Source organism: Polistes fuscatus, unplaced genomic scaffold, assembly GCF_010416935.1.
Source record: "Polistes fuscatus isolate 324 unplaced genomic scaffold, CU_Pfus_HIC Scaffold20, whole genome shotgun sequence".
NCBI classification, from domain to species: Eukaryota; Metazoa; Arthropoda; class Insecta; order Hymenoptera; family Vespidae; genus Polistes; species Polistes fuscatus.
The window spans coordinates 296,542-322,730 of NW_025113097.1; the positions used below are offsets into that span (position 1 = coordinate 296,542).

Consider the following 26,189-nt stretch of genomic DNA (forward strand, 5'->3'; position numbering starts at 1 on the left):
AAAAATCAACTACTTTTAATATTTAATAACCAACATAATTTTAGATTCATATTGTCTATATTCCTATATTATAAATATATAAAAGTAATAGGAATAAATTAGGCGAACAAATGTATCTATGAATAAATTAAAAATAACACATAATTCTAATAATATTAAATATCATTTTTATAAATGATATGCAACATCATATATTTTAATTATTATTTATAGAATCTTTAGAGTTTGCGTTTTTATATTACAGTTGTCAAGATTATTTTATCCATTTTTATAATTTATCCATTTTTCTTTTTGTAATAGGAAAATAACCAGTTATTTTTCTCAAGCTTGATTTTTGTTACTACATTATGGCGCGATTCCGTAAAAAGCAACTTGCATTCGAGGTCGTGCTGAATCATTTAAATGACGCATTTTAATGTGGCATAGGAGAAAGATATCAAAGGAATAAAATTTCTTTTGGATCAAATGTTTACTTTGTTGTAACCATTTTATTTATGATTAATTGGAAATTATTTTTCACGATTGTTTTCTAAAAAAAAAAAGTATATGACCAAACTGTAAATAATAAATATTTAAAATATGTTTTATAGTATACAAGTTAAAGTATAGTATAATATTTAAAAATTCATATTTCTAAAATTAATTAACTAAATTAAAAATGAGTTGAAATATTCAATCTTTTATGGTAAAAGATTATTATACCGTACATATATTAAGTAATATCAAAACTGTTGTACAAATAGAATAAAAAAGAAAAAGAAGAAAAACTGAAAAATAGATAACAGTTATCTATTCAACATTTTCAATAATTTGCATAATTATATGTATTAAATCTATACAATATTAAACGTTTCAAAGCTAGTCAACGTTTTTGGTAAATTATATGACTACTGCTTTTAAGCCCACGTCATAAATATGCAAGGACAGTAGGTTTTTATCTTTCAGAGAGAATTAATATATAAATATAACATAAATTATTTTCGATACGTCAAGTATAACCTTATCCAAAAGGATTAAAAATATTTGTATACTAATATTTATAGAACAATCATTAATAGTGTTCTTGGATACTATAAATGTTTTCTTTCTTTCTTATACTAACATTCACTGATGTACTTTATTTTCAATATTTTTGGGTAAAAGTTTTAAGAATTCTTCATAGGCAGTTTCAAATGATTCGTCTTCTTCATCATCCAATAATTCTTCTAACTCGTGATCTAGCTCTCTGAAATTTCAATTTAATACCGTTAATTCTTAATAAAATGACTACATATATATATATATATATAGGTGCTTTGCAAAGATAGCAATTAAAATGTTTATAATCATCGATTAATACATACTCCTGTTTTTCAGAGTCAGAAGCATCTGTTGCTGCATCCTGTAAGAATTGACTTTCTTCAGCAGAAAGTACTTTACCATCAGGACCATACAAAACAAGTTCATTATATTCATGCTGTATTTTAGGTGGATGTATAGGTTCTGATATTGAATTTTGACTGGATGCATTATGACTTTCTCGGCCCCAATTTCCATTACGCAATTGATGCACACTATCGATCATACGACTCACACTTGTATCTGCTCTTCCTTCCGTAACTAATTGTGTTAAAGTACGCATCATATTTTCCATTTCTTTTCGGCGGCCTCTTTTATCTCTTTCTAAAGTATGGCCTGCCAACTAAAAATAATCGAAATTATAACATATCAGAAATGAAATCAATATTAAAATATTAATTATTATTATATTTATCTATTCATAATTAACATACCTTTAGTGCTTGACATATATGTTTAGCAGAATTTGATCCTGGATTTTTCAGAACAATTGAAATAAGTTGTATTAATATTTCTCCTAATTCAAAAGCAAGTACATCGCCCATTTGGACGACTAATTCTGCTAGGAATAATATAAACCCGTGGCATTTGATCTGTTCCTCTTCTGTATGTTTGTCATTTTTTTGCCAAGTAGCAGCATATTTCTGTGTTTTTTCCTTACATCTTTTTGAATTATTAAAATAATTAAGATATAAGAATGACAAAAGAAAAGAATAAGAAACGTATAAAAGCGAAAATAAGATTTCAATGTTGACAAATCTGCTGTGTTATATTTATACTTATTTTAACTTAAGATATGAATAAGTATAAACTCACAGTAAATGTAGAATTTCTCTGAAAGGTTTTTGTTGCTCCCTTGTCATAGCTGTATCGAGACACATAAAGATTCGAGCACCGCTATATCGGAAATTTCCTTCAGTTATACTCTAGAAGAATGTTATCAATTATAAATAATAATAATAATAATAAAAAATTGTGCAAATATTAGCAAAAGAAATAAATAAAAGTGTTATATACTTGTACTATTACAACATCCATAATTTCTTGAAGTTGAGTAGGAGATTCGCAATAAAGCTTAATATTATTGAGAAGTGGTGGTACTAAAGATGCGAAACTTCCAGGATTCATAGTTAAATAATGCATTACACTACCTAGCTGTTGCATTGTATTAGCCAAATTTAGTTCCTGATTATCTAGCCGTAACTCCTGATTAAAAAACAATTTAAGATAACAATAATATAGTAATATAAAAACTTATTATAATTCTCTGACAACAAAGCAAACCTTAAATCTATCTATACTATCACAAACATATATATCATAACTTTCAGTATTTTGTGTACTCATATATTGATCAATATACGATCAATATGTTGTTAAGAAAATATCAGTGGCACCTGAACTCTTCTTATTTCTGGATCTTCCAGTTGTCGTTGTCGAGATGAATATGAGGATTCAGAATAGTGATCATAATGTTGTCTGTCTATCATTTGTCTCTGTTGTAAATGTGTTTGACCCGGTAATTGATGCTGCATTTGATGCGGTAATTCTCTTGCTAACTGAATTCTATTTTGGACAGAATGTTTGGGCCACATCATTGACGACTGTTGTTGCTTCAGAAACGAATATTGAAACATACAAATAGAATCAGTTAAAAAATCTTAAGTCATAAATTAAAAATTGTATGTTTATATATAAATATATCATTACATATATATATATATATTTTCATTTACCATAGGTACAACATAACTCTGGCATTTAGGAACAAATTCAGCAGCATGCACAGATAAAGTAGAATTTTCAACAATTCTGTTCATAAATTCTTGTGATCTGTTCTGTTCAGGGTAGTTTGTCAAAGTAGAACCTGTATAAATGTTCTTATTGATAAGAGAAAACAACATTCATAAATAGAATAATGTATAAGAAACAAAGTATTTATATATTGTAATTGGAAACGAACCACCGACAGCTGGATGAGTATTACCGGCAAAATGAGGTCTTCTTAATGTTTGTCGTTCCTGAGTACTTTTTGGGATTGGCGCCCAAGAACCACGACCTCGTCCTCGACCGTTAGAACGTCTGTCCATGTATGAATTACCACTTTCATCTTCACCAAAACGATTCATTTTGTTCTCTTTAAATTCTTTTTTCTACTTTAAGGTTAATGGATCTAACCTTATTGAGGCTTTAATTTATCTTAGTATTGGTCAAGTAGTATACCAAACTTCAAGGCGTATAATTCATTTCTTCGTTCCGATCACCTAACGCAAAATATTATAACACTTGATTTATGTATATTAATGCCGTTATATTTGATAAACGTGCATAGACTGACTAATAGAAGACCGCCAAATCGAAACACTAAAGACGACTACGTTCGTTGTTATACATTAAGGCGGACATTCTCGAGATAGCAATATATACTTTATAATATAAGATAATACTTACGATAAGTTAATCGACTTACTAATTACCACTAATGTTGAAAGATCATCGATAATCAACAATGATAACGTTTCTATTTAAATATCAAGTATTACTGAACATATGTAAACTGTATACAGACCAAATATGTGACATATATATATATATATGTATATATGTATATATGTATATATGTATATATGTATATATATATGTATGTACATATACAATAAGAACAAAAAGATAAGTTTGATGAATATAAGATATAATTTTGTTATAGTAAAGCTTTTACACTGACTTTATCTTTTATTAATTTACCTCAAAGAAAAAAAATAAACATAGTTTATTGTTAGTCAAACAGCACGAGCGAGAAATACGTTGCAACTTATTCTTTTCTTATTCTGCCATAACTTATTGAAGCACTTGAAACTTGTAATCTATATAGCAATGAGATTTATATATTGACGTAAGCTCACGTATTTAACGTTATAATAAGAGTGAAACTCGTTGAATGTTCATTTTATTGAATATGATATAGAGAAATAAAAATACTATTTAAAAGGACGAAAAAGTCTGAATAACATGAAACGAAAAAGTAGAAAGTTTTACAAGCGGTCCCATGGTGTAATGGTTAGCACTCTGGACTTTGAATCCAGCGATCCGAGTTCAAATCTCGGTGGGACCTTGATGTATCTTTTTTTTTTTTATTTTGCACATTAAAAAATTTATTATATTTAAAATATAACTTATAATCGTGCACGTTGAATCTTAATATTAAAACCGTAAAATAATTTATTAAAATATCAATCGATGTCGATAATGTCAATGCAGTCGTAAATAATTCATATATTTACTGAGTCATCTGAAAGATATTATAAATTTGTTAAATAAATGGTATCATCTTATTTGTTTAGATCAAAATTACACAAACTTGATTAATTAAAGTGAATGAAATTTAAAAAATGAAGCATACGTAGAGAAATTTTATAAAAGAAAACACTAAAAATAAAATAACAAATAAAAGGGAAAGAAAAAAAAATAGAAAGAAGGAAATGCAGCGCCAAAAAGAAAGACCTATGATCAAAAATTTCAAGAAAGGAATATGATTGATTAAGTATTTGATCGAGTTAGTTCGATGCATGCTTCACCAGATAGCGCGATGAAATTAGTGAAGACATAATATATATATAGTAATAATATAATATAAATTATTAAAATTATTATGCTTGTTCAGCAAGTTGATATTAATTCCAATTTATGTAGTGTACGTTATTCATCATAAAAGTATTTAATTTTGATTGAAACGGAACTGCATTCTCAATTTTGGTGTCGTCCCAGTGTACCCGAAACGTTTGTACAAGAATTTATATCGCTTTAAATTCCCTTTTCTTCCGGCTTATAATTATCATACTTTTTTTCTTTCTTTATTCCCTCACGAATGGTGAACGAAAAAACTGATCTATTATCAAATGTATTTTTTCAATTTATTAATAAGAACAATTTCAAGAAATTATTTTTCTCTTCGTACAACGAATGAAAGAAGTCATCATCGATGATAGTCCGATAGTGCATACATACATACATATATATATATATATATATATATATATATATACATATATAGAAGATGGAAATCTCATTATCAATGGCAATTGCAGAAAGAATTAAAAATCTCACGTCTCGCTGGTAATGCGAGATAAAGTATTTCTAAATTCAGACGTAAAATACAAGATGGAAAGGGGGTTACTAACTGCTCAATCCTGGCTGGAGAGAATTCAGAAATCCGGCAGAAAGCGCGATGGGTAGTCGGCGTTATTGAGGTTGTCGATGGAAATGCAAATGGCTGTCATCATGATGTAGTTCGGTTGATATTTTTTCTTCCCTTAAAAGACTGAAACAATTCGCGAAAATGTTGTATATCTTTAGAACACGATATTTGTAATGGCGCTACGGATGAAGATTAAGCTTGCGGTTTATGTGTGCGTGAATTAAAGGCGGGGTAAGTGTACAAAGTACGCGGGAAAACCTTCCTCATGGCTACATACACACGCCTTCCAGTTAAACTCATCCGGTAACTACTTCGAAGTACGTAAGCGCAAACAATTAGCAATTAATCGATAATACGTATTTCTTTCTATACGTAATCAGTTAACATTAATAAATCTAAGGTATTTACCATTAAATTATTAATTATAGTCATTTATACTTATCGTATTACACTGATTATCACGAACGGATGATAAACAATAGTGTATCCACCGTGCCGCGTGCTTTCATGCTTAATAGCACTCCCCCATCGTCATGTGCGTTATTTCATTTATTAAAATATATATATATATATTTGTTTGTTTACGTATTCCATCGCCGTTGTTCGGAAATTAAATTTTTTTTCTACCGTCGCGTCGATAATCATCGTTGCGTGAATTGTTCGAAGGAAACGTGCACGTGTTTCTTCAACCGATTTGATACTTCTTATTTCTCGTTACAATTAAAAGTATGGATATTCGAAGTATTTAGCGACAAAATTGAAATTAGAATATATATTATAGTCTTAATAAGGTTCGTTTAAGTTAATATAGTTAATGTTTGTAAGTTACTGAATTATTTGAAAGTTGCATTAACCTTTTTAGTTGAGTGTATGTTAATTGAATATAACAATATATTTATCAAACATTTAACAAATATACCGTAAGAATTCTAGAAATTTATTAAAGTAATCTCTAATTGTAAAGCTGAGTAAATTAAAACCAGTCATCTTGATAAGATAACGTTGATAATAATACTTATTTGATCTTTTAGATTTAATAAAATATCATTTGGAATTTATATTAATTTCTTTTTAAAGAATCAATTATTTCCAATAGATTTTTTCATATCGGTATATTTACATTTTTGTATATATTCATTTCGCAGGAGTTTATCAAACAATAGAGTATAAGTAGTAATAGCGATAGTTATGCCAGCTGTAAGTGTTTGCGATCCTGTTGCGGCAACACTCCGCCGTACTCTAGAAGCTAGCCAAAAGAAAGGAACGGATGAGCTATCTACAAGTTTAATTACTAGCGCATCAAGAATTCTTCAGTCAGAAATTCAATATAAAGAAGTCGATAACTATCAGACAACAATTTTGGATAAACTTAAAGCTAAATATATTGTTTTGAGTTTACCAAATTCTGATAAAATAGAGGATACAAAATCTAAAGATGGTACAACGTATGTAAAAAAAAACGAAGGTATGAGTGAAGGTCCTACATTGCCAGAACCAGCCATTACTTTGTATTGCTCTAAGAAAGTTAATCTAGGATGGAGAAAAACATTTCCAGTAGGCGCTGGCATGTATAATGTTGGCAATACTTGCTATCTGAATAGTACACTTCAGGCATTATTTCATGTACCAGCACTTGTAAATTGGTTATTATCGGATTCACATCATACCTCAAAATGTGAACAAAATGGTGAGTACTTTATATAATAATATCGAATACTATATTTTTCATTATTACGGTGGGACATGCAAAACTTTTAAAATCTTAATACCACTGTTTTGAATGGTGTTTTGATAATAGGATAGTTTTAGATGGAGGTGGAGAGTGCCTTACTTGTGCAGTGGCCAAGACTCTACAATTCAGTCACCAGAAGTCAGGAGGCAACATCAAACCATTCTATATATATAATAAATTAAAACGTAATTATATTGATTTATATAAAACAATGTTTATATATATAAGATTATTAATTAACATTATATGATATATATAGTAATTTTGATAATTGTAGTTATCTGTCGAACTATGGTACCAGGACAACAAGAAGATGCTCATGAATTTCTACGTTATTTATTAGAAGGAATGGAAAGAGCTTATTTAACAAGGCGCAAAGCAGGAAAGTTGGATAGTTATTCTAAAGAAACAACACCTATTAATCAAATATTTGGTGGTTATATACGCACTGAAGTTAAATGCTTACAATGTGGACACGTTTCTACCACATTTCAACATTTTCAGGTAAGAAAATAATTACACGTTCATTGAATAAATAAAATGCAAATTATTCGAAGAAATATCATAAAGAATTTTCTTTATATTATATAGGATTTATTGGTTGATATACGTAAAGCAAGTACATTGGACGAAGCATTAAATAGTTATTTTAGTCGAGAACAGTTGGATAATAACGATTATAAGTGTGAAGCTTGTAAGAGAAGAGTACCCGCAACTAAACAATTTAGTTTAGAACGAGCTCCTAAGGTTTTGTGTGTTCAACTGAAAAGATTTAGTGTCTTAGGAGGAAAAATATCTCGTCACATAGATTTTAGACAGACGATAGATATGGGTCCTTATCTATGGAGAGAACCAAATGAACCTTTGCAGCAACTTACATATAAGCTTATGTCACTTGTTACACATATGGGCCCGTCAATAAATTGTGGACATTATACAGCAGTTGCACAAATTTCAACTGGTCAATATTACTCCTTTGATGATTCATCTGTAAGTACATAAAAAAATGTCGCAGTCATAGATTGATAAATAAATACGTAATTTTTTAATAATATGTTTCTTTCTTTATTTCTAGGTTCGTCCAATTAGTCTTAGTAATGTATTAAATACTAATGCATATATAATGATATTTGAAATGGAACCTAATCAAGGTCAAATAAATAATCAACAGGCTGTTAAAATGAATGGCATGTCATCTGAAAAAAGTGTATTATCTTCGAGTTCTTCTAGTAAGCCTATTAATCCAAAAGCATCAACATCTGACATATATAATGGATCTGTTAATGGTTCTCCCATTAATAAAAGTGGTATAGAGGGTTCAAAGATAGGTGAACAATTATCTGTTCAAAAAAACATAGGACTTCAGCTTCCTGTACAAAAACATACAAGTATCAGTGGAACACAGTTATCACAAAAGGCACAAGAAAAATCTCAACCATGGCTATCAGGGCAATTTAAAAAAGTATTAAGTGGAAATAGTTTAGTACCATACGATGGTTCAAGCGAAGAAGAAGAAACTAATTCTTCTGTATCAAACAAAAATCGTGTAGTAACGAATGTTTCTCCATTGAAAATTAATTTTTCACCTACTGTAGCTAATGGTGCACAGAAGGTATCTACAGTAAAAGACTCACCACATAAAACAGTTCCTACCTCAAAAGAAATACAAATATTAACGGTGAAACAGTCTAATAATTCAACGTCTTCAAGTCAAAATAGTTCTGTTCAATGCACGAAAATACAAAATGTTTCTAATGGTAACAATTCATTAACTTCCTTAAAACATCAAAATAGTAAATCAGAAATAAATGGTAAGACGGAAAATAGTAATAAGGAAAAGTCTTATCATCCAATTAGAGTAAAAACAGGCCAGGAAGAAAAAGTACTTATTAAAACTGCAAGTAGCAGTATAAAGGGTTGGCAAGTATCAAAAGATGCATTTCCTTCCATATCAAATGCAACCCCAAATGGATGGTCCGTGACTGATAACAAGTAATATATTTTCATATTTGATTTATTTTTATTTATATATTTATTTTATATAGACGTAAATTCCTAATATTTGTTTTAATGATGTGTTTTATGAGTTATTTTCCAAATGAATATGTAAAAGTAAAATTTAAATGAACTTATTTAATTTATTATATTCGAACGTATTTTTCAGAGAAGGTACAACTAAATGCAATCAAAGCAATACAACGCCAAGTGCTGCAGCATTAAGAGATTTTAATGGAACGAACCGTTCGGATACTGTCTCAAGTTTGTTAAAAATGTCCCATCGTGGATATGGCAGTTCTTTAGGTTTGTATATCTAAAAATAATATCGAGATGAGAATAGAGACAGACACAATAATTAAGTTTGAATGGTTAAAGTGTATCAATACGTTAAATGATTTCATTGTTTTTATAGTAACAAATTGGCGTGGCAATAGATGTAATTTGGATCGTGAAGTTGATAATGAAAGACGAGAAGAGCGTAAACGTCACATGAATCCGGACAATGAAGAAGCTGATCGAGGTCGAGTTAAAAAAGTTAAAGAACATAGAATGTGTGGTGATAGATTAGGCACTGGACACAATATATTCCAAGAATATCAAAATGGAAAAACTTGGAATCGATCACTTAGCGGTTACAACCGAGAATCTTACTATGATACTTCCAATAATACGCGGCAACGACGTAACAGTAACTATAAGCATAATCGTTATAGATATCACAATAATTCTCGCGTACATTGGCAGCATGGATAAAAGAAAGAAAAATAAGCTCTATGAAATAGCCTCTAAAACATTCTAATGTTATGGGAGATATGGTATTAGTTCGAAGTTATTGATCGATACACAGTTTTGCTGTTTATTGAAAATAAACTGTCAAAGCCTATGTCTCAGCGCTGATTTAGATTATTAATTCATAAAGTATCTCAGTGTCAGACATATAATGTGGTTCATTTATTGCATTTTAACTCTTGCATGTTCCTAAAGAGTTTATAACGTGGTTTGATCCTTTTTTTCTTTTTATTTTAAACATGATTCATGACATATATATATATATATATATATATATAAGGAGGTTGAGTATCGATAACATATATATACACACACATATATATAATATATATATTATATATTACATATTATATATTATATATTATATATTATATGTTATATACATATGCTGATTTTTTGTGTTCAAAATGAAGAAAAAATTGTTCTTGGTATCATACATCTTATTATAAATCCTTGAATTTTACTCTTACATGTTTTGTTTGTATATATTCATTATTGTTAAAAAATAATTCTTTTTGTTTTCTTCCGAATTAGAATTTATTTATATTGTTCACATATATTAAATTTGTAAAAATAATACAAAAAGACATTTTGACTATAATAAATATTACATTTAAATGCTAGTGCAAATAAATAATGCTATCCGTCCTTCTCAGTCTTCATTAATGATACTCACCTCCTGTTCTGTAATTTATATTTATATGCGAAAAGATTATTTAATATTTTACCAAGAAACACCAATTTGAAAAACTTCTTCTTTTCACGGTTTCTTAATAAAAGTTGATAAATTTTATTTTAAATTAATTGTGGTATCTATTTCGTTTAAACATAATTTTAAATTAATATATTTGTTATATAATTGTGTGTAAATTGTTTCTTTATAGTAGTAAACTAGAATCAATATTGAAATAATGTCCATAATGGATTGAACATATTAAATATTAGCTTTAAAAGTAATCATAATAAAATATTAGTTCAAGAAAATTGTAAATTACTTAGAGATTCATAAATTTAGGACTTTTTAATGATAAGGAACAAGGATTAAGATTGCAAAATTATAGAGAATTTGTTAAAGTGAGTTAAATGTGAGGTAGATCTTATCTGCTTTACTTACAATACCTCGTTAACATCATTTTACGAATTAAATACTAGCCAAAAGACATCATTAGTATATCTCATATTGTAAATCACCGTAGAAATAACAATCATGAAGAAAAAAATGTCAACTTTATGTACAAGATATAAATTAAAAAAAAAAAAAAAAAAAACAAAAGAACAAATTCATTTGTATTTGCTATTAGAATAATTTACTGAAATAAAACAAAAGCATCTAGAAAACAAATGACGATTATATATCTTCAACTACTTCGGATGAAAACGCAATTATTCTGTTATTTCTTAGCCACTTTTTTATTTTAGTTTTAATGTATATTGAATGAGAAACACTAATATGATGGTGGGATCTCAAATAATTATTGTTGAAACTTCAATCAATATACTTTTAAAGATTCTTCACAAAAATGTAAGTATTTCTAAGCGAAATATACATTAAGATATAAAATATAATAAAGAATTAAATAAAAATAGTAAAAACATTACTCATATTGTAGTAAAAGTTTAACATAATTTCGTTGAAATAAGTTTTTACATGAAATTTATTTATGAAATAAATTACAATAAATAGATATATTTAATATATAGGTAACAATTCTCAGAAACGAGGCTGATTATGGAATACGATTAGAATATGAATTAGAAACTAAACTCGAATGGTTTAATAAAATAAGAAGCAATTTGACCGATAAGCTCAATTCGTTGTGGAGCTTGGCAGAAATACATTGCTCAGTTAATGATGAGATTAAAAAATTTACAAATAATATTTTTCATTTGTGGACAATCATAACTCAACAGGTAAATTAATTCATGTTATATTACTTTCTTAATTTGTAATATAAGTATTATTTGATGTTATTTTATGATATAGATTTACAAACAATATTCTAAAATTCAAGTCATAAGCCATACTCTGCCGAATGTTGCACTATCTTCTCTTCTTGGCATAATTAAAAAAGAAGTCGTTATAGTAAAGAATAAATTACAGTCTAATGAAGCGAAATATAACTCAAATGATGTATTAATAGGATATAACTTGCTTAATGAAATAGTAGTATTATTAAACAATCTTGAAAAATATGAAAATAAGGTTGAGTATGCAACAAATTGTTGAATTGTTTTTTAACTGCGTATATGATTACGATGAATGTATGTACATTTATCAATTTCAGATGCAACAGTACTTAATTATGTCAAAAATGGTCCCATACATTCTGAAATTAGAATCAACAATTGATAGATTTGTATCAAGTACTGCATTATTACCAAAAAGTCAATTAATTTCCTCAGATCTTAATTCTTTTTCATTCGTATCCAAACTATTGACTGGTGAACTTATGGGTAATGAAATTATAAACCCATATTATGTATTAGCAGAAAATATAACAAAAAAGCCAGTTTTTATAATAAAAAGTAATAAACGAAAAGTCGATGTACCAGTTCTATCTACAATTAAATTGTTTAAAAGTGTTACATAATTTCGGCAATTTTAAATATTATTGAAACAGTTAAAAATTGGATAACGAATTTTTCAAACATAAAACATCATACTAACAATAAGATCGTTATATTAGAATGAGGAATAACAATTTTTTAACTCTTCATTAAGATTATATATTTGGCAACATATTAAATATACAGCTTAATAAGCCAATAGCCTTTTTCTTTCCTAAATAAAAGTATGTATGTCTTATAGATATTACGAAGAATATATGCAATTTAATAGTTTACAATTTATAAACATATGAAAACTAGTATATCAGTAATAATGCATGATAATAACTGTAAATACTTTAAAATGTAAAGAAACTGTATTGTTATAGTTTTCATCTCAAAAATAGACATTAATAATAATTTAAATTTAATATTATATTTCGTAAAATATAATAATTCATTTTAATGAATACTTCTAAAGATGAGAGTGAAAATAGAAAAACGGGGCATAATGTATCAAATCAATTATATGCTAAAGTTTGTTTACCATCAAATAAAATGATTCTTATGTACATGAAATTCTCGCGTGTGTTTAATATTTATATTAAAAAATGCCTTCAAGATCAGGAACAGAAGTTGGTGGTGCTAGACTTAAAGAAAAGTTTTTAGTACGCATAAATTCTGGTGGCAATATTTGTTTCCTTTCCTAGAAGAACAAAGAAAAACATTTATAGAATAAAAAATAAATATATATATATATATATATATATATATATATATATATATAGTGATTGAGGCAGCTAACAAATGATGAGAAGAAAATTGGTAGTTTTAAATATTAATCATAAAGAAAATCTAATAAATGCTATAACATACCAGATGCGAATTACTAGTACGTATAATATTAGTAACAACAGGTGCCCATCCTTTGGTATTTAAACATTTATAACAAGATCTGGGTTCTCCCAAACAGTCCAAATGATATCCATGTCCACATTCAAAAATTGCTACATAATTCGTACTTTGGCATAAAATTTGTCTACATATAGGACAAATAAGGGAAATGCTTGCACAAGCTTTCCCTGCATCTCTGCATAAATAATAAATTTTTTAATAATAAGTAATCTTATCTTTATTGATATTTAATGTAGTTAATGGTATTAATATTAATACCTAAGAGATTTTTTTAATGCTTTATGGAGTTCTAAGCTGACCAATCGTGCAGTAGTTTCAACCAGAGTTTGTTCATATTGAGAATGCGTGAGTACTCCTGCGAGCAATTGACGTATGTCACCTATTGTTCCACTCTTTGATAATGGATGTTTTAAAATTTGTTCTAGTACAGTTGATAGAGCTGTTGTACCGCTAAGTGATTCCAAAATAATTTTTAACAGTTTTCCACTCAATTTTTCGACTGAAATTTGTTACTATTATGAAATTTGTTGTTATTATGTTTTATATTGTCAAATAATACAAAAACTATCGATAGTAAGAAAAAAAAAAAAAACAAAAAAAAAAATGGAAAAAAACTACTTTAAATACCATTTTCATTGACGCTGTCTGAATGAGTTTTCAATACAACTTCTACAAGTGGCATCCAACTCAAGCTTCCAGCGGATCTCCTGCACATTCCTGCTAATTGCATTGCAGTAACAATAGCCTCTTTCTCAACAAATTTATTTTGGCAATACTAAGAAAAAGAAATTTGTTATCCATATAAAAAAGACCTAATATTATTCTATGTGACTATTTATGATAAACATAATATTTACTAGATAGTTTAGTAATAAATACCATGTTTAATTGACTTTTGAATTGATTTAGCAAAAGATCGAAAGCTTCTTGATAATTTCCCAATTTTTCAAGCATTACTGCTTCAGCATCTATATGATTGGATTGTTTGACTATTTTTAATGCCTCATCTAATCTACAACCGTGTGGTCCATTTATATGATTGACTACCTGTATATGAAACAAATAATTGAAAATAATCATCTGACATGGTTGTTGTTGTTGTTGTTGTTGTTGTTTATATATAATCACACTTACATTTTCTGGTTCTACCTTACACATCAATGCTAAATATTTTTCCAAAAGTTCAGTTGACAATTCTGGGGTAGTTTCTTCTTCTTTATATTGACTGAGTTGATATAGAGCTCCTAAGAGAGCATATTCTAGACTTAGGGTACCATCAAATTTGTTTAAAATTTCAGGAATTTTATTTTGCATTCGACTGGCAATAATAAGAGCAAATTGTGTAACATTTATTGCCACCAGAGCTGAAGCACTAGTTAATAGGACTGGATATAGTGAAGTCGTAGGAAGTCGCTCCAACCAAGGCCAGATATCACAATGCCTAGTAGGATCAAGTATCATGCACTTGCAAACTGCTACCCAATCTTCTCTGGCAGTATACAGCAACTCTGCGACTCGCATACTGCAACATTACATGCTGCGGTACAAATTAATACATATAATGCTAGCATATCATTAGATAACTGTTATAAGTAAACATAATCATTTTTCAGATATTTACAAGAGAGAAAAAAGAACTTCTCGAATGCTATATCTTGATTTAACAATATTTTTATGTTAATTAAAATATCTTAAACATATTTGAATATATTTAAACGGTTATTAATAACTAAACTATACATTTTTACTTACAAGTTAGCTTTCTGTGCAAAATTCAGTAAAGTGGTATCTGATATGTTGCGCAATTTCTTGGAGTTTAATAGTCCTAACACTGCATTCTCTTTTTCAGATTTAAGATCCCTAGATGTGACAACAGACGAGGAATCACATAATACTTCTACTATTCTAATTAAAATATTTGGTTCCAAATTAATTTTATCTCCTGCTGCTTCATTTACTATAAATATTAGAACCAAAGTCCTTTGTTCATCAGTGATATAGTCTGAATTCATTGGAGTAAGAGGTGTACTTGGTAGAACAATACTCAATAAAATATCTATGAGTCTTTGTCGTTGTCTAAGACCCATTTCTGAGGTAAATTCTGGTTCTTGAAAGGCAATGGCGATTACATCTAAAAAACCTTTTGCATCGAAACGAAGTAGTGTTCTCAAATAAGGATATTGCCTTTCTGCATCACTTGCTAGACTGGAATGTTGAGAGAGAAGTGCTCTCAATATATCTGTTTTTGCCCTCTGTGACATAATCTCAGGAAGTGTATCTCTAGGGAAACCACGTCCCGCAAGGCAACAACTAGCATAAACCAAAAGTGCATTACCAAGTTGCAAAATATCTCGAGATAATGATTCTTTGGTATTTGTCAATGCATTTTGAAGGATAGGCACAAGCTGGTGTATAGGTGCTGTAAAATCACTTAAGGCTGCTGTTTGAAGATGTATAAGAGCTTCCCACAAGCTTCTTCGACGACAAATAGTTGTTATCTGCAATGATAATGTTAAAGAGTATAAAATTTCATTGATTAGAGAATATATAAATTTACCTGATGTATATCTAAACAATCTATATCTAATAAAACGGCAATTGTCTGAAGTGAATCCACTTTTCCTTCTTGATCATACAAGTTAAATAATTGTTGAACTATTAAAGGTGGTAATCTTGGATGAAGACTTCCATTCAGTAATGGACTTTCCAGAGCACACAAATAACTTGATTTAAGCCCTTCGATTTCAGATACTAAGTCCCATAATCTTCCAAATAACAATTCTGTATTTTCTAATTGTATACAGTAATCCACGCAAATATTGACTATATCAAATTCCGTATTATCAGTCATAGAGGAATGATTCAATTGTTCCATATATTGAATCAAAATCTGACAAACTGTATCTCGAACTATTTGTTTGCGTCGTTGTTTCGAACCTCTAAGCCCAACGACAGCTTTGCCTTTATCTTGATAAAAGGAAAGTCCTAAGGCTAAAGCTTCTGGAAAACGACCCTAGAAAAAATGTTATCTTTTAACAAGCACTTTTTAAACATTTTTTTTTATTAAATATACCTGCATTGTTAAGTGCTGCAATCGTTCTGTCCATGTTCTTATGCATACTGCATGTAAGCTTTTCGTACCTAATAACAAAAGTTGATTTCCAAATGTTATAACAGTATTATAGCAAGCTCTTTCCCCAGCTAATGCCATTGCCTATCAAAAATAATTATATTGTATAGGGCAAAAAAATAACAATTATTCTAATATTGTTTTTAGATAATTGTCAAGAAAACAATTCATACCTTAGAAACATTACCACCTGTACATAATCCTTTGAAATGACTGGAAGCATATGAAATACAAACACGACTCATATCTAACGTTTCTAAGCTATCTTGTGTTCTTACGTCTAATAAATGTAATCTTTCTTGAGTATCTAATACAACTAAAGATCTTGGATTTAGCCACCGTAAATTGCTTATAGTGTATGGAAATGACATTCTGCGAAGAGGAGATAGCTTCACTCTGGTACCAGCCTCAGTAGATACCTTGGTAATAATTTTAAATATGAAATATTATAGATCAAAGAAATAAATATAAAATAGTTGAGACCATATATAAAATAATAGTACTTGGTAAAAATGTACTATGTCGTCCCTTGCAAGAGCCAATACTGGATCAACTACTCGAGATGCATCAGCTGCTTGTATTACAACCAACTGCCAAGAAAGTTGTGGCGGTGCAATTGCTGCACCTGATAGTGAGTGTGTAAGAAGAACTCTCATTCTGGGTCTTATGCAAACAACAATCACCTAAAAAACTTCATCTTATATAATAAATTCAATTTATGTCTAACAAGAAATAAAATAAAAAAGAAATATTAAAATCAACAAACCTTGGATAGCGTGGCCATTGCTACTAGTGTATAATTTTTCAATGGATGAGAAGGTAAATTATTTAGTAATAAAGGTTCCAAAGTACACACTTCACCCCTAGAACCACTAAATAAGCATCTACTATCACAGCCTCGAACTCCCATAACTCTTGTAAAATTTAATTCAAATACAGATCCACCACTGTCACTGCAAAGTGCAACTTTTGGAGAATCTGTAAACTAATATAAAGATATAAATTAATTATAATAATTATATCTGGTTACACACAGAATTAATTTGATAAATAAAGAATATTTACTTTAACATGTAATACAGCAGTATCAAGTGGATGAACTTCGGTAAGCGTTCTTAAAACTTTTCCATCGCTACTATCGATCATTAAAATAAGACCTCTAGCAAAACCAGCCAATATTCTACTTCCATCATGATTAAAGCACAATGCAGAGACGGATCCTTGATATCTGGCTTCTTGATCGCACCATCGTAATGTCTGAGATGAATCAAAGCTTAATATTAAACCATGACTAGTACCAATTACTAACATATTCCCACCAGCGGTAACTGCACTTGCCAATCCAGCGTTGACCCTTTCCTGAATAATATTTTTACTAACATTAGACTCGTATTTAATATATGTTTAAAATATTAAAGAAGATTTTTGTTTAATGCTTACGCTAGCTGATACAATTTGTGCAGAGATACCCTTTAATATCACATGTCTTAAAATAGCTCCTGATGGTGGATGTTGTGAAGCTTTAGAAGATTTATTGAGTGAATTCAAAGATAAATGACTACCAACACTGGTTGTCTCACTACTACCTAATTTCTCAATCGATGCAGCTCCAAGATCATCATCTGTTCCTGACAATGACGTACAATCAGGTTCTGTCAGTATACTTTCTAAGGAGGGTAATTCTTCCACAGTTGGTATAGCATATTCTGCATGATCTAACTGAAATATAATTTGAATGCAGGATTAATTTGTATATTAATGAAATCTAGGTTTCAATATTAATTAACTTTACTAATTAAAAATAGATCAAAATTTTCTTATATAAGGTACAAATACAAAATTACTTTGATATGACAAATAAATATAGATAAGAATAATTTAAAATAATATAACACAGGTAATCCAACACTGTAAATACAATTAACCTTCAATCGTGTTTAATATAATATAACCTATTTTTTGATAAAACTTAAAAATCCTTCTCATGGATTAAATATATTATAAAATAGAAATTAATTATACTCTTGTTGTTTACCTCGATAAAATCTAAATTAATAGCTTCTGTTGCAAGATATTCTTGAGATCCAATTTCAGATCCCAACCCATTTTCAGCCATTTTTATTTTATCTGTCACTATACATTAGATACGTAATCTCGAAATGATTTAACGCCACCTATTTCATTAAAATGTCGAACATAATAAACAAAAATGTATCCATTCCAAGAATATCCTCGTTAATCAAAACCGTCTTTACCAAAAGCGTGATTTCCTTTTTATACCAAATTCAAAATCGATTAAATTTTTTCCGGCTCTTCCCCATAATCGTAATACATATTATAAATACAAATAAAATTCTTTTAAAATGTCATGAAAAGATGTTAAATATTATTTATTTATTATATTTGTAATTGATTTATTTTAAGGTAGCGGGTAGGTACTCCTACACGATCCCGGTGGAGGATAGACCTACTTCAGGGATGCGACCCTGCCTACGCAAGCCTTGGATTATCTCCCAAGACCATACGGGGGAATCCATTGTCCCATCCACTATCCTTGTCTAAACCTATAAATTTCCCTAACACACCATCCTTACACACCATCCTTACACCATCTTCCAACACGTCTTTAGCCAGTGAGGAAGATCAAGGCTCAATATGAGAGAGGCTTTTGTCCAGCAGTGGACAGTATAATAGGCTGATGATGATGATGAATTGATTTATTGTCTACATAAACCAACTCAAAAAAATAAGTGCTTAAACACTTATTTTCACCATGAAATCTATTTATAACCATAAATTTTAATAAATGAGCTCAATATACCACAAGAAAAGAAATAATATTTGATAATGTCTTCCTGTGAAATACATGTTCACATAATCAAAATTCGTTATCCAAGGCCTCTGCTAACCAGTGCACACGCACACAAAAATTATAATATATATAATATTTATATAAAATAAGAGAAAAATCGAATTAATTTGTATCTACGTTTAATCTTTTAAAAGTTATAACATGTACTCTTACAAAACTTTCCTCTGAAATACACAATAAATTATAAAAAGATATTATGTACTATCGGTATAATGATAATTAAACACAATGGATGAAATAAGGTGAACTTGTTATAACTTTAAAGATGGGATCATCTAATTATAATTATATCCTAAATACATAGATAGATACATTACAATGAATTGGAAAAAGATATTTAAGATATTTATAATTAAATAAGGTCCTTTAAGCCAACTATCCTTTTACGTTGTGGTGATCTAAAAAATGGTTCATTTCTGTTTTCGTTACCACGATCAGTAATCTGATTTTTAGAACGTTTTGAAAACAAATATTCAATTGGAGAAAGTATATGAGATTCCAATGTCTGTAAAAAGAAAAGTATATTACTTATCTTACATTTAATATATATTTAATATTTTGATTTATTAATCAAATAATAAATGCAATGAGATTAAAGAATTTTTGTATAATTACAGTCTCTTCTATATGTCCTTGTACTTTCATAAGAGAAATTAATTTTGTTATTATCGATTTAAGTTCATCATCTTTATCATCCAAATGTTTTTCAACCTCTTCAATCTAAAATTTAATTAAGATTATTTTGATTAACATTCTTATTCTATACGTAGAAGTAAATATAATTAAAAATAATATTATTAATATATGCATACAACATCTGCAAAATAGGTTTCTTTAATAGAGTAGGTTCCTTCGAGTGAACTTTTCAATATAAAGGCAACATCATTTAACCTATTAAGTTTACAGAATGCAAGAATTTTCATACATCTGTTATCGATGTAACGTGTTCTTATTAACGACATTAATTCTAAGGTTATTTGTGGAGAATTTTGTTTTAATGCTAGACCCCCTAAGAGTGTTATAAATCTACGGAGTGGCGGGAAGTTATGTTGACTTAATTCTTTCCAAACGTTCAATAAATAATTGAACGATTCTGGAGTATTCTGAAAATATACAAATTTTCAATGATTAAATTTTTATATTTAGTTTTAAATAAACCATATACAAAAAGATGAACACAAACCTCCTGATAACAAGCAGCAGCGGTAACAATAACTGGAATTCTTGGAACATTTTGTAAATCAACACATCTAGACTTAAATATGTCGTATACTTGACGTACTTCACTGTACATCTTATTGTTATACAATAATGTTACTAAAACTGAATAACTCGTGCTTTGATCATAAAATGAAGCTAGTTTTGGGTCGAGAAATGTAGATAATGCTATATCTGGTTTGCCCACATAGTTAAAAGCTCTCATTATTACAGGACCAAATGAGTAATTACCGAACCTTAGGTCACTGCTTTGAGAATTAAATTTATATATCATTTTAACAAATAAATCTATATCGTCAGGATTACTAGTTACTAAATGAGACATAGCTTTTAAGTCTTCTGTAAAAACTACGCTGTTTTCATCTTCAACAATTTCTTTCATTTTTTTACGAAATGATTCTTCTACATTTATAAATTGTTGATGTACTTGTGTTCTTACATATTCATAATTGTTCATGCCAATTGTTTTATTTGTAAAAATAAAACGCTTTACTCCGAATGAGAAAGTTCCTAAAATAATATCCAAATTTAATTGAAACTATAGTTATATACCTCATTATTAAAAAATGTTTTATAGTTAATGATAATATATTTAATTTATATTAGTAAATTGCACGATATAAAGTTTGAGGTTATTGTAGCACTACTTACCGCCTACAGTATTTCTTAACGTAGAATTGAACATAAGCGGCAAATTAAACCGAAGTAGTCTTAAACTTGTAGCCATGACTTACGATTATTTTTTAATATAATTTAAATAATACTTTTCTTTCGCTTTTAATTAGATATTAACAAATTATGGATATTACAACCAAGCACATGAGAAAAATAAGATGGAAAGAACAAGATACATTTGCGACGATTGACCCTCGGAAAGAGAGGATGGCTCTCTCTTATGGCTCTCATTGGCTAAATAGCTGGTATCTTTCCCTCACTATTGCTTACGTAATCTGTACTAAACGTATTTTTCTTATTGGTGGAAAAGCTACAAAGTAACTAGATACCGTAACAAAGCAAGCGAATGGAATCCATCCGAAAGAAATATATTTTCCGGAAATGTGTGTTACAAATCAATCGTTGTGTTATTAAATATTATTTCCGTTTAGATTAATAATTGATTATACTCATATAAAAATGACAAATTAATTAAAATCTATTATTATAATTTTTACTACTTATATATTAATTTATATTTCTTAATTCTTATAAATTATATAACTTTGTAAGAATAAATTTTTAATTTGATCAAAAAGTAACATTCATCTTTTTAATATGGATATGAAATTCTTAAACCGTATTGGTCCATAAATATTCCATTATGCAGAACATTAATCGTATAGAAATTATAAATTATATTTTATTTGTTTTGTTAATAATAATTAGGGATAAATGTAAATAATTATTATTCATCGATTATGACTATGATTTCTTCGAAGAAAATTAAAATATTCATACAAATATCAAATAAAGAAGAAAATAATTAATATCTCGTTTCAAATAAATAATATTTTTTTTTTAAATCTATAAAATAGGAGTATATTATTTTTCTATGCGTAAACATAATTTTACTTTTATTCATGGAGGATAATACTACGTGTGTTTTTGTTCGAGAAAATATACCACTTAATGATTTTAAAAGATTTTTATTACCTTCGAAAAATTTTCAGTGCCAATACTCAAGCATATATCTCACAAGATTAAATGCATTAAGAGATAATGTAATACTAAAGGCAAAAATAAAATGGGGTAAAGTATTTCAAATTAATCTATAACTGCAGATAAATGTTATTTAATGGATTCGACAGTAATGTAGGTTAACTTTAATAAAATCAATGAAAAGGAAAGATAAAATATTATGTTTTATACAAAAAAATACGTATTTCAAAAAGACACAGAAAAAACATTTCCCTCATCATTATAAAACTTTCTTTTATAGTTTTCATATCAACATAAAACTTATTTTTTGCTAATTCCCTTGTGTTAACCAATAAAGACATCAATGGAAAATAATTGATTAAAATATATGAAATGAAAGAGACATCAATAAATATTTATACAAAATATTAAAATATTGATCTTTATTATTTTATTTTAGCTACACACAAAATAATAAATATCTCTGATCTTGTTGAATTTGAAGAAAATAAACCCTGTGTAATCATAGGAACTCTTTATAAGCATGAAGAACTGAAAAGATCTGCTTTACAAATGCTTGCAACAGAATTACAAGTTTGTCCACAACCATTGCAATCTAATTATGAGTCATTTAAAGATATCTTATTTTTGGAAGATGAAGCATTAAGAATAAAACTAACTGGTAATCATATGAATGTACAAAGTATTGTAACTGGTATTGTTTCCGCATTGCTTGGTCGTCGACAAAATAATGGAACATTTTGGGTATTGCAAGTATATATATTAAGATTATTTTCAATTCTTTTTTTCTGGTTAAATAAAGTAATCCTATTTTAGGTAGAGGATTGGTGTTTTCCGGGATATTTTCCAACACCTCCTACATCTTCTATATCATTACAAAGAAATACAATGACATTATTAGTTTCCGGATTATCTTTGGCAAATAATGTAGACCCATTTGGATTGACTCTCTTATCCGAATGGATTATAGGAATGGCTGGAACTTCGTGCATACAAAAAGAAGCTGCACGTATTGCGCATGTTATTATAGCTGGTACTTTTAATTACTATCATTTATATCAATTAATATTTATTTGTATGATTGAAATTGATAAATATATCTACGATCGCTTAGGAAATAGCATAAGAGGTTTCATAGAAAAATTTAATCATATAAGTTATTCTAAGCAAAAAAATTATAATGAAATATTAACCAAGGAAACTAAGGTGGCCACTCATAGACTTGATGAATTTCTTAAACCTATCGTAAAATGTTGTTGTGTAACATTAATGCCTGGTGAATTCGATCCTACATGTCATATGTTGCCTCAACAACCATTACATCCTTGTTTGTTACCCCAAACAATAAGGTATAATATTAAATCTATTAGATAAAATTGCAACAAGAATGATATAAATTCTACAATTTACAGATATAAGAGTTTTCATTGCGCTACTAATCCTTGGGTTGGTTCTATCGGATCTCGTATTATAGCTGGATCTAGTGGACAACCGATTCAAGATATTATGAAAGTTGATAATATTCTAAACAATACTCCTTTAGAATGGTTAGAGAATACATTATATTGGCGGCATTACGCACCTACAGCCCCAAATTCATTACCATCTTATCCATATTTTCAAAATGATCCCTTCATTATAAAAGAATGTTTAGACATATACTTTGTTGGTAATATGGAGAAATATGAAACAAAAGTGATATCTGGTAAGATCATATTTAAATTACATTAAATTATATAAAAACAAATGAATAAACCATTTCAATTGTATTTAATATTTATTACAGATGAAGGACACGTAGTGAGATTAGTCTGTATTCCAAATTTTTCGAAAACTCGAACAGCTGTTCTCCTTGATTTGGAAAGTTTAGAAACATTTCCTATTTCATTTGAAGCTAACTTATGACATTGATCATATTTTTAAAAATCTTCCGAGTCCTTTTTTTTTTATATATGTATTTGATACATATAACAATAAGAAATTATATACGTATATAATACGAAAGTATATACGTGTGTAAAACTAAACTAATCGGTGCTGTATTTTTTCAAATTTTCAAATGATTTTTTTTTAACAACAATAAGAAGAATCCGACAGTACCACCACCAAAAATGATCTCGCAGGAAACTGCTCTTATTTTTCCTACACTTGGAACAAATTTCAATGTGTACTGAATGCTTTACTCTATATTCTACTAGGTAATTGATATTATTACTTTGCGTGTCGCCTTACAAGAACATAGAGTATCACTTATCAAGAATGTCTGCAATAGTATCCCAAGGTTTGTAATGCAATCATTTAGGATATAAAAATAAATTCATAAAAATTACATACGTGTGTTATACATAGTAATATAAAATGAATTTTTGTTTTAGGGTCATCGATATTGGCAAGATTCTATTCCACTGTTTCTAGTTTGTGTTCTTATAGTAGTAGTGGTGTTGGTTTTTCTGTTTAAATGTATGAATATATGAATGTATGATGCGTGTAATTGTTTGCTAAGGGTTAATAATCGATAAGTCATTTTTCCAATGTAACCAAGAAAGAAATATTCGAGTTCCGCATAGATCTAGTTTTTCTTTAAATAGAAACAAATAAAGTTACGAACTGATTTTAACTATTAATCAGAAATCAATTGATTTACTTACTACATACTTGAAGAATGAATGAATGAATGAATGAATGAATGCATGAATGCATGATATGCATGAATGAATAAATTACTTAACGATTTTGTTGTAACTTTAATAAAAATTTATTTCGCATTTTGTTAAGGATAATTTGTGTCAGGCTTCTGAATTTATTTATAATGTAGAGGTATTTTCTGAATGTAGACACATAACTTAGGCCACATTGAAGATGTTGCAGGTATTATATACTTTATATTGACTTGACTTTCTAAAGTCACTGCAGTATCTGTCCTCTTTTTTTTTCGTATGTATGTAGTAGTAGTAATAATAGTAGTATGTGTGCGTGCTGCTGTCTATGATTGCATCTGTGTTCTGTGGATGGATGCATGTTGTATTGTTTTATTTTCATTATTATTATTCTTATTATAACATAGAAGTATATATATGTATATTATATCGCAGAAATCCAATCTAAATCGCAGAATTCATATCTAAAAATAGAGCGATTCGATAAGAAATTTGTCCTCATTCTGCCTATTCTATGATACATTTATTTAGATTTTTTCTCTTCTCTCGGAACGAAATTTTCTTTACGAGATTAGACACGATGATTAACTATAAATGTTTAATTATTATTTCCAAATCGAAAATTTTACCATTTATGATCGATTTCACTATATCTTTATCGTTTCTTATATATCATATATGAAATTCATATATAATGTATTTATCTTATCTATTTTAATGTTGTAATATTAATAATAATAATAATAATAATAATAATAATTTATAATCATCATAATAATAACTGGACCTGCCAGCAATGTATTTGTATACACAACGAAATTTTACTCAATTTTCTTTTTCATTTATTAATTTATTTCTTTAATTTATTTAATTGTTTGTTGAATATATTCAACAAACAACTTGATGAATATATTCAAAATGAGAAAATTCATATATTATATATTATATATATATATATATATCGTAGAAAAAGTTGATATGTTGAAATGAATAAATAGAAAAAATAGTGTCATAAATGATAAAAGAGCTTCGTATTTATATTTTGAACTTTTTTCTTTTTTTGAAAAAGTCATTTATCGAAACGAACATTGAATTCATTCACCTTTATTATTTCGATATAATTCAAAAATATTCATTTCCTT

The 26,189-nt window shown here is 28.3% G+C and overlaps 6 protein-coding genes and 1 non-coding gene across 21 annotated transcripts; 4 read left to right on the plus strand and 3 right to left on the minus strand.

Annotated features, from left to right (window-relative positions):
- Window positions 1-288: 288 nt before the first annotated feature.
- LOC122517512 (polyadenylate-binding protein-interacting protein 1) lies at window positions 289-5,603 on the minus strand. Of its 9 annotated transcripts, none has more exons than XM_043635945.1 (10): window positions 3,790-3,895; window positions 3,302-3,602; window positions 3,075-3,205; window positions 2,736-2,951; window positions 2,356-2,544; window positions 2,155-2,264; window positions 1,773-2,001; window positions 1,344-1,681; window positions 1,103-1,225; window positions 289-529 (listed from the first exon to the last, which is right to left on the minus strand). In XM_043635945.1, the coding sequence occupies exons 2-9, from the start codon at window positions 3,465-3,467 to the stop codon at window positions 1,105-1,107; spliced, it is 1,500 nt and encodes a 499-aa protein (XP_043491880.1). In that variant the 5' UTR covers window positions 3,468-3,602; window positions 3,790-3,895; the 3' UTR covers window positions 289-529; window positions 1,103-1,104. The 9 variants fall into 9 exon arrangements, with proteins under 9 accessions (XP_043491880.1, XP_043491885.1, XP_043491879.1 ...); XM_043635950.1 differs by lacking the exon at window positions 289-529 and adding an exon at window positions 4,064-4,611 and having other exon boundaries at window positions 660-1,225; window positions 3,809-3,859; XM_043635944.1 differs by lacking the exon at window positions 289-529 and adding an exon at window positions 4,064-4,611 and having other exon boundaries at window positions 660-1,225; window positions 3,790-3,859.
- Window positions 4,379-4,450, plus strand: Trnaq-uug. Its single transcript has one exon. It is a non-coding gene; the product is annotated as a tRNA-Gln (tRNA).
- LOC122517509 (ubiquitin carboxyl-terminal hydrolase 36) lies at window positions 4,944-10,201 on the plus strand. 3 transcript variants are annotated; one of them, XM_043635940.1, is made up of 8 exons: window positions 4,944-5,115; window positions 6,679-7,220; window positions 7,343-7,450; window positions 7,543-7,769; window positions 7,857-8,255; window positions 8,341-9,257; window positions 9,430-9,566; window positions 9,676-10,201. In XM_043635940.1, exons 2-8 carry the CDS (start codon window positions 6,722-6,724, stop codon window positions 10,014-10,016), a joined length of 2,628 nt encoding a protein of 875 aa, XP_043491875.1. In that variant the 5' UTR covers window positions 4,944-5,115; window positions 6,679-6,721; the 3' UTR covers window positions 10,017-10,201. The 3 variants fall into 3 exon arrangements, with proteins under 3 accessions (XP_043491875.1, XP_043491874.1, XP_043491873.1); XM_043635939.1 differs by lacking the exon at window positions 4,944-5,115 and adding an exon at window positions 5,539-5,850; XM_043635938.1 differs by lacking the exon at window positions 4,944-5,115 and adding an exon at window positions 5,539-5,764.
- Window positions 10,202-10,969: 768 nt separating this feature from the next.
- On the plus strand, window positions 10,970-12,873 carry LOC122517516. Its single transcript, XM_043635956.1, has 4 exons — window positions 10,970-11,574; window positions 11,754-11,963; window positions 12,037-12,255; window positions 12,338-12,873. The coding sequence occupies exons 1-4, from the start codon at window positions 11,488-11,490 to the stop codon at window positions 12,641-12,643; spliced, it is 822 nt and encodes a 273-aa protein (XP_043491891.1). The 5' UTR covers window positions 10,970-11,487; the 3' UTR covers window positions 12,644-12,873.
- A 251-nt stretch (window positions 12,874-13,124) lies between these two features.
- Window positions 13,125-18,791, minus strand: LOC122517508 (vacuolar protein sorting-associated protein 8 homolog). Of its 3 annotated transcripts, XM_043635936.1 has the most exons (16): window positions 18,680-18,790; window positions 18,231-18,363; window positions 18,085-18,164; window positions 17,710-18,003; window positions 17,411-17,629; window positions 17,148-17,327; window positions 16,818-17,063; window positions 16,588-16,728; window positions 16,072-16,527; window positions 15,267-16,012; window positions 14,649-15,036; window positions 14,394-14,561; window positions 14,142-14,289; window positions 13,773-14,013; window positions 13,476-13,689; window positions 13,125-13,305 (listed from the first exon to the last, which is right to left on the minus strand). In XM_043635936.1, exons 1-16 carry the CDS (start codon window positions 18,758-18,760, stop codon window positions 13,204-13,206), a joined length of 3,837 nt encoding a protein of 1,278 aa, XP_043491871.1. In that variant the 5' UTR covers window positions 18,761-18,790; the 3' UTR covers window positions 13,125-13,203. The 3 variants fall into 3 exon arrangements, with proteins under 3 accessions (XP_043491871.1, XP_043491870.1, XP_043491872.1); XM_043635935.1 differs by having other exon boundaries at window positions 18,085-18,363; window positions 18,680-18,789; XM_043635937.1 differs by lacking the exons at window positions 13,125-13,305; window positions 13,476-13,689 and having other exon boundaries at window positions 13,930-14,026; window positions 18,085-18,363; window positions 18,680-18,791.
- Window positions 18,792-19,618: 827 nt separating this feature from the next.
- On the minus strand, window positions 19,619-21,636 carry LOC122517515 (pentatricopeptide repeat-containing protein 2, mitochondrial-like). The gene is made up of 5 exons (XM_043635954.1): window positions 21,386-21,636; window positions 20,700-21,244; window positions 20,329-20,619; window positions 20,132-20,236; window positions 19,619-20,021 (listed from the first exon to the last, which is right to left on the minus strand). The coding sequence occupies exons 1-5, from the start codon at window positions 21,459-21,461 to the stop codon at window positions 19,869-19,871; spliced, it is 1,170 nt and encodes a 389-aa protein (XP_043491889.1). The 5' UTR covers window positions 21,462-21,636; the 3' UTR covers window positions 19,619-19,868.
- A 603-nt stretch (window positions 21,637-22,239) lies between these two features.
- Window positions 22,240-25,014, plus strand: LOC122517457 (DNA polymerase delta subunit 2-like). 3 transcript variants are annotated; one of them, XM_043635852.1, is made up of 7 exons: window positions 22,240-22,480; window positions 22,830-23,134; window positions 23,207-23,423; window positions 23,505-23,739; window positions 23,803-24,095; window positions 24,177-24,671; window positions 24,766-25,014. In XM_043635852.1, the coding sequence occupies exons 1-6, from the start codon at window positions 22,312-22,314 to the stop codon at window positions 24,293-24,295; spliced, it is 1,338 nt and encodes a 445-aa protein (XP_043491787.1). In that variant the 5' UTR covers window positions 22,240-22,311; the 3' UTR covers window positions 24,296-24,671; window positions 24,766-25,014. The 3 variants fall into 3 exon arrangements, with proteins under 3 accessions (XP_043491787.1, XP_043491785.1, XP_043491786.1); XM_043635850.1 differs by having other exon boundaries at window positions 23,207-23,739; XM_043635851.1 differs by lacking the exon at window positions 24,766-25,014 and having other exon boundaries at window positions 23,207-23,739; window positions 24,177-24,719.
- The last annotated feature ends 1,175 nt before the right edge of the window (window positions 25,015-26,189 follow it).